Below are 12,496 nucleotides of genomic sequence, written 5' to 3' on the forward strand. Positions count from 1 at the left end.
GACAAAATTCCTAATTACTGATATTAAGCACTTTTTTGTTATAATGATTCCTTCTCGCTATATAATTATGAGATATGAAATATGAGATGATAGACCAATTTACTAACATATTCAATTATTGTATGGATGTTTCTTTCCTGGGGACCTAGTTACGAGCTAATTCCATTAATCTGTTCTCAAAGAATACAATACAAACTCCAATTTCAGTCTGCATGTATTACTTGATGCTATGTCGGGTAAGCATCGGACAAGCTTTCGAGTTGTCAAGTAGAACCTCTATTTAAAAAGTATGCATAAGATTTGGATATGTTAGTAAGCCAGTTCATTGATTTCATGTGTCTCTGTCGAAGCAAAACCTGAAAGCAGTAACAATGGACCACAGACTGAGAGGGCGCTGTTCATGGTTTACCTTGGAATGCCGATGGGTTGATGAAGTTGTTCTGGTGCTGATGTCCGGGGTTCTTTCCCTGCTCTCCTCCGCACGCCGCTTCCAGCATACGCAATGTGTCCGCTTCGTCGCTGAAGTGCTCGTGCGGATGACGGCCGCCATTTTGGCTGGCGTACTCGAAGGGTCGCATGTCCTGTGCGTAGCTGTCTGAATTAGGGTTCGTCTGATGTTCCAGACGGGTGCGATTGGCAAATGAGTTACTGGTGATGACTGAGACCCTTTCCGCTGCTATTGGTTTGTTTTGACTCGCTGTCTGGTTCGGGTGGTAATAAGCTTCACGGTGGAAAAGGAGAAAAAAACATACGGTATAATTTAAAGTGAATATGCTAGATAATGTTATCAGTTCATATTTCTTCTAAACACTGCCTTTAAAATATATATACATTAATCTGTAGATGACTATCAATAACGTTTTCTTTTCTTATTGTTGCATTTTTAGTTATCTTGTGATAGTTATTCAACATCTACAGTAGACAGCAAAATGGCGTTGACGAGTGACGTGTTAATTACTTTTAGGTTGTGTCGGAGGTCTGTTTTTTTGTTGGTTGTACTCGGATGATCCCTTATATCAAGCGAAATATGTCCTATATTTGCATTATGTTTAAAGCCAGATAAATATGAATGAGAAATATGACTGATGGTTTTCAAATTTCCTCTGGTCTTTAGAAGCAAGAAGCAAGAGACTGCAAGAATACTACTATGTCTACAGATCTTAGCGGAATAAGAGGATCGGACGATTTATACCTTGGTTGTAGCTATTAGTGGAGTAGGGGTAGGTGGAACCCGATGCATCCTGCCTTTCCCCGCCCATTGCACAATTGCCATAGTAACGATCATCCCGGTGTGAGTAGGAATCTGGGTAGGCCACGCCCCCTGCATCTGCAGAATCGTGAGAGCGTGGATAATAGGGCGAACTATTGTAGCCCTGAGGAAATACAGTTGGATGGTGGTAGTAGTTGGATGCTGGGTACGGGGCCATGTAGTTTTGGGTCCTCGCAGACGAGAGATACGGCTCCTGCCCCTGAATGTGATTAACATAGGGGAAACCAGCTTGCGGGGACGTGGACGGCATGAAAGGTTGGTTGTGGGAGGGGCCAGCATGAGGCGCCAGCGGTAGAGGCGTTTGGTTGATGACAGAGTTGCGCATGACGATAGGCGAGATGGGAGGAGTCAACATTGGGTTGGTACGTGACCCGAGGGAATGATGATGGGGTGTGGTTCCATAAGGCATGAGGTAGTCTCTTTCTCCAGGCGCTAGGGAGCTCATATGTCCGGGATAAAGCGTGTTGCGGTTATGGTCGATCACTTCTTCCCGCTTGCACTGTGACTGGTCCCCAAGGCCAACTTGCTGTCTCTGTACTCCGTTGCGGTTAGCAAGGAAACAAGACCCAGCAGGATTGGATAGCGGTCTCTGAGTGTTACCTGTCGTAAGAAAGATAACCATAATATATCATTAATAAGACATTAACTGCCATGACTGTGTTCAGAAAAAAAACATCAGCTAATTGAACAAACTTAGAGAAGATGTTTGACTTAAACTGTTCACAATGCATACAACTTCATTAACAGTGTTAGAGATTGAAACAAAAAAGGACATTACATAAAAACGTTACATAGATACACGATATAGCATGTAGCCTACTCTCGATACTTGTGTGGAATGGGGTTGCCTAATGGTGAACAAAAGGCTCTCAGCCAATCAAATGCCTGGATTTCTGTAGCTTTTAACACTCATCGCATCGTGTTACAAGTTTTATGAAACATGGACCAGAACTTCAAGAGTGAAAAGATGCTGGAGCTTCCTTGTCTAACCGATTTATACTTTGTATGCCGTTTTTTGTATGTTATTCCATCCATCACCTTGAAGCAGCACTTAACTGGAAGAAGATCATTTCCATTATCCTTTCAATATACTACTGTTATTGTGTGCTTTGTATTGGAAATGTGCACCTTTGATTTTTTTTTCGTTACTCTATTAGACATGTCTTTGTGTTTTATTTGTGTATGTTCTTAATCAGGACCATGAATGAAAACAGCTTTGCTGATGATGCTTTCATCTTATATAAATTATGTTGCGATAGATAAACTAATTAATTAAAAAGAGAGTGAAACAGAGAAAATATGATGTAGGGGGACAAAGTCGATGGATTATATTACTGGTACACAGAACGATATAAAAGTGAACATAAAACTTAAAGAACGAATAGGAATTCGAAAAAGAATGCAACAACGCTTGAGAGGAGGATGGGTACATATAAAGTTGAACATACCTGAGGCCTTCATGTGTTTCTCCAGGCGATTTTGAAGGTCGTTGTCCTTTTCTGTGTTGAATTGGCTTTCCACAGCCAGGAGAATGTACTCATCAAGCAGCATCCGAATCAGATGGAAGGACGCTATGACAAGACAAATCATGAAGATCTTGTGATAATTATTATACTTATAACAATAATGATAATGATAAAAACGATAAATATAATGATAATGACAATAAGACAAATACTTTACACTTATAGTAATAATAATAAACTTAAAACAATAATTTTAACAAAAATAATGATAATATTAACAACATTGTTTTATTTGATTCAAATAATTGTAACAATAATATTATATATCAATAATAATATTATTGTATTCATCAAGCAGTATTCGAATTAGATGGAAGGAGGCTATGGCAAGACAAATCATATTGAAATAGAGGGCAACATCAACGATCTTGTAATAATAATTATACTTACAACAATAATGCTATAATAATAACGATAATTATTATGATAATAATACTGATAATAATACTTATAGTAATGATAATAGTTTACAAAAATAAACTTAACGATAATAAAACAATGACAAAACACATTGAAATGTTTACTCCCAATAATCATAAGAATCATTATAATGATAACAGTATTACTACTAGTAATAATAAAATCAACAATAATGATGGTAATACTAATAATGTAAATTGATAGTAATGTTAATAATATAGAGGGTTCAGGAGCAGAGGTTTCGGGTAGAAATAAGGAAATTTGAAATTAAGAATATTTTAAACATTCAGGCCAAAGGGCCATGTATAAGCTTACCAAAGCTCTGTGCATTATTAATTGTTAGTGAATGCATGACACGAGCTCCAAAGAAAGACCATTTCAGCAAGAAATCCTGAGCTCGCTTCTTGAAGGAACGCCCGTTCTGCTTACTCGGCTGTTACATGAAAGAAAAACAGAAAGAAATAGCCCAATAACTCGATTTAAAACTGGAAAAATTTATGTAATAATAACATCATAATAATGTTGGCTATTTTTATAACACAAATATCCACCATGCAAGATGTCCACCGCGTTCAGGTTCAGAGTGGCAAATTGGCGAAATGACATTAAGTGCGGCTGCGGGACTCGAATGGTAAACTACTTGATCGAAAGTCCAAAAATATATCCACTAGACCAAGACACCTCTACATGATCTAATCTTTACAACATAAAACATCACGCGATTTTGATGAAATATTCTTTGGAATGTATTTTTCATAATTCTTATATTAAGTTTGGTGGTCTTAAATGAATAAATAAACAAGCACCATGTTCACAAGTATTCCAAGTAAACACTACAATGTTTGCTATATTAAAAAGATGTTGTTGTTTTTTTTTCATTGAGGTTATTTTTATGAGAATGGTATGAAATTGATTGACCTTTGACATCATACCTTGATGACCTTTGACTCGACGACCTGGTCTAGCCATTCAGTAAAAGCCTCCACCGTGGCTTGTTTCTTCAGAAGTTCCTTAAAGTCATTCAGAACTACAACAAAAGAAAGACAGAGAATATAAATATACATATTTCAAAATTATTAGAGTAATCCGATTATAATTCTACTACTAATGATGATAATGACAATAATAATAATTGTAGTGATTATATAAGTACTAATTATTATAACAATATTAATGATTATAACATAGTACTATGCCTTTCTTTGTTCTTGTATAATATCGCAGATTAGTAATAGTGTGATAATAACGTCTATATGCGGTTGCAAACCAAGGCTGTAGCGCCCAGATCACTCATGGAATCATTTCTGCCCTAGTTGTACCAACTTATACACCTCGGTCAAGTGTGGCAAATATCTAAACAAGGCTTCATGTGAATCTTACATTCAGTGTTCAGTTCCGAGTCAGTTTCATCTTGACTAACAGACAGCATTGCATGAGATCCAATAGAGCACAGATCAACCTTCTCAAGGTCTTCAATCATCTGGTCAACGAGCTGCTGGTCGAACAGAACAGGACGAGCCGTCTGGAGAAGGAAACAAATATTTCTTGAGTACTTCGAATATAATAATAATAATACAGCATTTGTATGCTCCATCGATCTCGTAAACTATTGCGAGGCGCAGAAGGATAGAATTAAAATGAGTTACATAGAGAAATGAGAAGGAAAAAAAGAAAAAATGCATAGATGTACATTCAACATATAATTAACTAAAATGACATGCGAACATATATGACTTTAGATTCTTTTTAGATGTTTCTAGGGATTATAGTGATCGGATCCTCAGTGGAAGAGCATTCCAAAGATATGGCGCTGCAGAAATATAACATACCATAGTTAATAGCTCTTGGTAGTGTGTTATGAGTTAGATTTTGTTTTTTAATGTCAATATTCCTATTATTATTATTGTGTACACGCTCAAAAAAATTGTGATATTTTGTATATGTTGTATCGCTCAAATTTAATTTGATTCGTATGTTGCAGAAGAGCATAAATGCAATTCAATTCTAACAATTACTCCGGTTTTAGCGGAGCTACCCTGATAAGGCACTCAAGCATTGAATGAATTAAATTCTTCCTTCCAGGAACACATTCACCTGGATGGAGAGAGTAAAATGTCGATTAATGTCTTGCCAAAGGAAAATATGTTGTTTCGTGACATTATTGTATGTGATATTTACCTGAGCTAAGTGCAGGAACGAGGATTGTCTTTTAAGCGACTGGACAAAGCGTCTAGCCACGGTCATCTTGGATTCTTTGAGGGTGTCAGGTAGGTTCTCAAGTGATGACGTCAGCCATAACTCCCATTGTCGAGTAAAACGTCGGATATCCGTCAGTAAACTGTAGGCAATCAGAGAATGAAAATGAAATTTCTTAACTTGAAGCAGAAGAAGCTGAACCATTAATTGGAACATGTGTCTTGGAAACAAACAAATGGTGCATTATTTTACATTCATTGCATTTGATTTAAGATCATGACTTAAACAAAATCACCTTTCAATAGTAGGGCACGTGAGGGAATTGCAGAGTATGGCCTTATTATGATAATTATTTTTTAGTAGCGCCACAAAAACTCAAAAAAAATACCACAGCGTTTATAATACACTCCCAATTTGAAAAGAAACATAAATAATATATAGACTCGTAAAATACGTAAATCACTTTATATTACCGAGGGAAGCAGTCCTGTTTAAAGAATCGTTTGAATATGGCAATACAGTGTTATTTCTCTGAAGGAAAGTGGAATGTCCTATCCGAAGCAGCCACTGTGGAACGTTTTTTTGGTTGATGAGAATACTTGATTTGGCAATAATTGCTTTTTATTTCAGTCAGTTGTAAAGCTTAGGTGACGAGCTAGTGTATATACTCCGAGATAGTAACTCTTTATTTGCCACTCAAATCATCTCCTTGTCACATCGTATTTATAACGGGATAGATACATTTATACCAAAGACTTCAAGACAAACCATTCTTATTAAACAATTCTAAAACATAGCTGCCAACCATTCCTATTTTGGAATACGATTCCTTTTTGGGGGGCCATGAAGCTATTGTTTTGAACCCCAGATTCCTCTCTTTTTCTGAAATATTATGGGCGGAAACTATACAAAATAGACTGTATTCCTAATTTGGCCTTGATAAATTCCTAATCTGTACTCGAACGTTAAGAAGACAAACCTTTCAGGCATTTCTTGCATGGTAGCTGGAATAAGGATATCGATCACTGTCTTGTAGAGTATCGAATCGCATATGCAAATGAGGTCAATCATGATGGGATTATCGAGCAAGGGTAGGAGGTGATCGGGCATGCCTTGCCAGAAATGCAGCAGAAAGTTCTGGATCTGTTCAAAGTGGGTAAGACAAGGGAAAATTCCAGGATGACATAGAAATATAGAATACGCATATCCGAAACGTGAAACAAGCTAATACCACAATAAGCTTTGCGCTACTGAAATGATGTCGTGCAAATTGGGAGATGAAGAGGCTAGGAAATTGTGAGCCATAAATGCCCATATAGATCATAGTGTGATTAGTTGATTACGAATACTCTTTTCGTTTAATTCAGCCCAATATGAAAGGCTTGCTACTTAATTTGTGAAATTAGAAATTATAAGATTACCCAGGAATCATAGAAAAGAAAATGGAATACGCAAGAAGTAGGCCTACTCAAGAAAATGAGTATAGATGAAGTGGGAGCACCGCGGTCTATAATGGTAAAGGCCCTTGAATATTAGGGAAGTCCGGGATTCGAACCTTGCTCGGTGATTACACCCTTGTCGCTCTCTACCCAGGTGTTTTAAGTGGGTATCTAGCTAGCAAATAGCGGTGGTAATGATAATTACAGGGCCTGCAGGAATATTAGTATTAATCTTGCTTTGCTAGATGGATAAATAAAACTAAATCAATATTACATGTATCATTATAAAAATTTGTAACTGAGACATACAAAGTATATTCACATTAATACGAAAAAGCATTTAGTGAAAGTAAATAAATGTAAAATCTATTGTTTCTTGCCTCATCGAAGCTTGAATTGATGATCGTGTCAAGTACACACTGAGAATGAGTCTTGTACATGACAAGAAGGGTATCGACCTAGAGAGTAAAACAAAGGAGAATTAGTAGGCTAAAAAAGATGAATATATTGAATTGTATAAAATTCTCACAACACCATTTAGATTCTACACAAAGCTTTCGGACCATTCGTTCTTGCCTCTTGGTCTCCCAAATTATTCATTTTTCCCGTTTATCAGTTTATTAAGTAATTTTTTCCATTGAGCTCGTGGTAGTTGTTACAGACAGCATTGTTTAATGAAACGACCCTGATCACGCTCCTATGCACGCACATGCACATACGCACACACAGTCACATCTCTGTCTCTCACGCTTTCTCGCCATATTTCCCTTACTCTCACTATTCTTCTCTTCTCTCATTATCCACCCTTCGCCCCTCTTGTTCTTCGAGCTCATTCCATTGGATCACATTCACACCCACACGCACACCCACACATATCCATCTACCTCTCTTTATACCTCTCCCTTTTCTCTTTCTGTCTGAGCTAATCTCATTTCCTGTTTTCTGTCGCGCTCTCCCTGTTTCATCACCTACTACTTTTTCCTACACAAGCTTTCGAATCCCGGCCTAGCAAAACATCATCTACATTTGCCACTCTCCACCCAGGTGTAAATTGGCGCCCAATATGCCAAAGCGCTCCATATTTTGGCTGCCAGCTATGACAGGGATAACGATGTTGGAGCGGACATGTTCACTATATATAAGTAGGCACTGTTAATTTAGGGAGATGTTATTTGATTCAGTAGTAGAGTATTTCATCAGCTCTCTGTCTTCGCCTACTGGCTAAGGCGGACCCCGGTACGAAACTCGAGTCACGTCTCTCGGATGGTGACGTTAAAGGTCGGTCCCCAGACGTAAACAATCTGATTGATACACGTCTGTAAAAAAAAAAAAAATCACACCAAAACACACGCACACAAACACAATGTCTTTATTGTTATTATTTTGTTGCCCTTTCCCTCCATTTCTCCCTCAACTTCGTGTCGCAGCTAGTATCTTACCCTTTCCGCTGACAGAACAAAGGGTAGAGCCATCTGCTGAGCATCCGGGAACTCTGGCAGTAGTGTCCCTGTCTTCGATGACAAGGAATACTTCCGGGTGAAACCACCCTGTGGTAAATTAAAAAATATAGACAGTTAACAACCAAATTATTCTTACCCGTAATTTTTTAATTATGTAGAAAAATTGATTTGTCCCGATTTATGTTTCTTGAGAATGTGACATATTAAAGCTTGCATTTAAAAGTATTCAACAAATGAAGGCCCTAAATGATTATTCAACCTGTCCATATGTCATTCTTGTATTATGAAAAACACAAAACACCATCAAATTTAAAGGAGGTTGGAATAACTTGGTCGTTGACTGTAGGCTCACTTTCTAAAAAAGTATCGCTATTAGGGGTAGTATTATGTAAAATATATTCGCAACTGCCTTTGAAATATCATGACTCAGGGTCATATCCAATACCCTATTATGTATCCTGTAGACACTAGACATCATGTTCAGGTAACGTAACGCGTTATTGCAACTTTCACATATTTCAGAATGTGATGGGCATGGATGCTTAGAATTTTTTTATAAATATGGACGCAAATTAAAAAGTCGTTTGCTATATTACAGGTTTCTAACTATCTCTCTGATCATAATATACTCTAGGCCTACAGTTGTCAAAAACAAGTAAATAAAGAGACAAACAAATCATAATTAAAACAAAAAGAAAACGTGAGAAGAGTTAAAAGAACTCGTTAAAGGAAAAGGTGAGTTCTGGTAACGGATTGCATTGTGAAAGAAAAGGTGTGGAATGCATCAGAAAAAGTTGATCATAAAGCATGTAAGTATTGATGTGTACTGCAAGGTTCTGGAATCATCAAAACCATAATAAATTTGACCGAGTCTTGGTAAAGTAACAAGCACTGTACACCGAAAGCTATATATGGGACAACACACATGGTGTCGGGGCTAGTACTATCTTATTTCCTTATCTTTCTATCGTCATTACTCAGCCAGTATACATTTTCTTCCAAAATTGTTTGGCACATGACATTTATTTGTAATTTTGAACATTCAGTGTAAGTCTCGTTAGATTCTGTGAGAATTGATTTTCTTTTTTTAACCAGAACTCAAGTTTATCTTTAAGGAGTTTAAAAACCCTTGCCAGACACATTTTTGTGTCTTTCAAGAAAAGTGTCATAACAGGCGTGGGTGTGAGTCGTAAGACATAACGGGAATCATAACAAAAAAGGAGATGAAATGAACATCATTTAGTAAATTTATAACTCCGGTTTATTCCGCTCCGTCATATGCAAGTGCATAAACCAATCGAACAGAGTATGACGGATAGAGTTTTAATGAAACACGACATGTGGTCTATTGCAGAACGCTCCAGTCTTAAAAGCGACACATGCCGATGTTTCCGCGCTAGCTCGACGACGAAGGCCCGTGAAGAGCGCGGGAAGAAGGAAGAAGCAAAGGGGGTAATTTGGCGCCATTATTCACCGGTAAGAGGCATGTCAGATAGGAGTAATTTACAGCCTGGAATTTGTCCCTATGTTTGCATTGAGCAGATGAATATAGCAATAAAGCTGTACGCTTCCCCACTCTTTTAAGTGATCAGGACTGAACACGTGTGACACTGTTAAATGTACAGGATAGCTTATTAGTATACTAACACTCTTTGGAAGCAATAGCTTTTATTGGATGTGTTTTCAGGAAGGAAATAAGGTTTATATTAATGAAAGAAAAGGAGAGGCGGAAATATCAAAATATTGAGAGGGTTTATGTAGATGGCGAGAGTAAATGAGAAGAGAAAAGAGAGAGAAGGAAAGAAAAGGACCAAAGGAAGGGGTGTCACGGTACAAAATAAAATGACTTGACAGGTACACATTTTGGAAATGAATTGACCATACTATTTTTGCGAACGCAACACGTACCCCCTTACCAACAAAATCACAACAAAGGAAAATGGAAAAGGTAAAAATAAAAACATCAGTGGGTCAAAACGACTGCTTGGAAATGGGGAAATCCAGTCAGGATCTTTAAAAATCTAAAGACGTTTGTATCCGGTGAGGCAAAACATGTGGGTCACGCTTTTCATTAACAAATCTATTTTAGGCCTATGGTGTTTCAGAAAACAGGTCGGAGATGCTCCGCGCATGGACAGTTAAAGGTCATTTGTATAACATTTTAAAACCCATCAAGACGAATGCTGGATTCGTTTTAATGACAGTTATGTAATCATTCATTTCATCACCGACGGTACATTCTATGGTACGCAGGTCGAAGTATGTTTTCCAAGAGGGCAAACAAAAGGTATTTGTAAAGTACCTCCATCACTTTGGCAATGATCATTCTAAAATGCACTAAGTGGGACCTTTAATAATAAAAACATTCTTGTGGAATCAAGATAAAACAGAATATGAAAATACCATATGAGTAACAATCGCAACGAAACTAGTCGTTCATTCTAAAGATCCTATAGGTATTATGATTTGAAATTTAAATTTTATATTGATGTCGTCTTAGGTAGAAATAAACATTGTAATGGTGTACTGCTATCGGGGGTTTATTTCTTATTTGATCCCTTTCGGAAGAGTCATTCCACATTTTGTGAGTCGGCTTAGTAACTTTTTATTCCGAGCCCTTAGAAAATAAACCAGCTGCTTGAGTATAATGGCAAACCTTCCGCACACAATGTTTTCATGTTTGTCGCATTACCATACTGCGTTTGAAGCAAGGAGTTTTAAAAGAAAGAAAATAATCTTTAAAATTCTTAAACTGGCTACACGTTGAGAGGTTCAGAATCATTGTTTTTCGACCAAAATTGGCAACTTTTTAAACTTTTAGACACGGTTTGTATCCATGTTTATTGTTTTCAGAGACAATTGCGTTTTATTAGAGCAATGTAGCATTAAAAGAAAAATATTATTGATGCCAATTTGAGGAATGATTAGTGATCGATTTAGCCCTTTAAAAATCCCTGTCCTGAAAAGGTCAGGCAAGATTTGGTGACTATAAATAGGAGGGAGAAAGGGGAAGCACCGATTAGAGTAATTTATGTACATTGAAGGACATTCTCTGGTGGGGTTGAATGCTTTCTAAACTAAGCAACCGTTATTTCACGGTGAAACCATAACATGGAAGAACGCCATGGGGCACAACGTTTGGTAACCCAGTTACCATCCGCAATCCCTTTCTCCGGGAACGTTGGTCTTTCCACATCACCATGCGTGCATGCCGGGAGAGGTGGCGGTCAGGTCATGCCGGTGGTTTCGGGGATACAATGCGAGGCTAGGCAGACACGCTAGCTACAACTCGTTGCGTAGTGGCCTGGTCTCCCAGTTTAAAAAGACCAGGGGGGTGTTTCACAAAGATCCTAAGTAGAACTTAACACTAAGTTGGACTTAAAAATTATGGACAGCCACTGGAGCCTTAAAATGAAATATATTCAAAAGCAGAAATTCAAGTATTTTAGACTTTTTTTTATAAATTCTACATCAAGAAAATGAAATCTCCTTGATGATAAAAAAATATGAATGATTTGAATCAACATTTTATGCCTTTCAAAATAACTTTTACAAAATATTTTCAAAGATGCTAATGGCTTTCCATAATTTTTAAGTCCAACTTAGAGATAAGCTCGACTTGAAACACCCCCAGGGCATCGCTTCAAGAAACCATCATAAGTAGAAGTTCTGCGACATCCCATTGAAATGCGTGCTAAATTTAATACCCGCAGTTCAATGGTTTGGCGGCTAACTTGCAAGACAGTGTACTCATGACGCTTTCGTGACACGGGTGGCGTTAGAAGGCACTCGTTTTTTTCCGAAGGTTCATGATTCCCAAAGTTCTTTATTCGGAAACACAAAATTTCCATATCAGCCCGGGGATTCCTAACTACTAAAATGAAATAGGGTTCCAAAAATGCATAGATTTATTGTCTTAATTCGAAGATTCGTTTATCAGAAGGTTAATCATTCCGCAAATGATAACTTTATTCCAAAAGCTCGTCATTCAAAATGCTACGATGTCGACATTGGCTATCATTCTTTCACCTCAATCATTTGGTTTGCATTGCTTGTCAAACTTCTTACTTATCTTAAAATTTAAAAACCTTGAGGTTCGATTTGCTATCGTCTATGAAACCAAGAGGTGGATTCTGATCGGAATAAACATGAATTTCCGAGAAAATAACTATTGTTAGGGAATCA

At 37.4% G+C, this 12,496-nt stretch overlaps 1 protein-coding gene across 1 annotated transcript in view; it reads right to left on the bottom strand.

Annotated features, from left to right (window-relative positions):
• The window catches only part of LOC585554 (DNA-binding protein RFX6), a 33,957-nt gene that overhangs the window by 1,851 nt on the left and 19,610 nt on the right, over positions 1-12,496 (bottom strand). Inside the window, exons 8-17 of the mRNA XM_785376.5 lie at positions 8,291-8,398; positions 7,232-7,309; positions 6,392-6,555; positions 5,395-5,554; positions 4,597-4,738; positions 4,149-4,243; positions 3,532-3,649; positions 2,719-2,841; positions 1,193-1,870; positions 410-721 (exon numbers count right to left, since the gene is read on the bottom strand). Of these exons, the coding sequence (XP_790469.2) occupies positions 410-721; positions 1,193-1,870; positions 2,719-2,841; positions 3,532-3,649; positions 4,149-4,243; positions 4,597-4,738; positions 5,395-5,554; positions 6,392-6,555; positions 7,232-7,309; positions 8,291-8,398 (1,978 nt within the window). The remainder of the gene's footprint in view (positions 1-409; positions 722-1,192; positions 1,871-2,718; positions 2,842-3,531; positions 3,650-4,148; positions 4,244-4,596; positions 4,739-5,394; positions 5,555-6,391; positions 6,556-7,231; positions 7,310-8,290; positions 8,399-12,496) is intronic.

The sequence above is a fragment of the Strongylocentrotus purpuratus genome, unplaced genomic scaffold (assembly GCF_000002235.5).
Source record: "Strongylocentrotus purpuratus isolate Spur 01 unplaced genomic scaffold, Spur_5.0 spur5_scaffold_20, whole genome shotgun sequence".
Taxonomy (NCBI): Eukaryota; Metazoa; Echinodermata; class Echinoidea; order Camarodonta; family Strongylocentrotidae; genus Strongylocentrotus; species Strongylocentrotus purpuratus.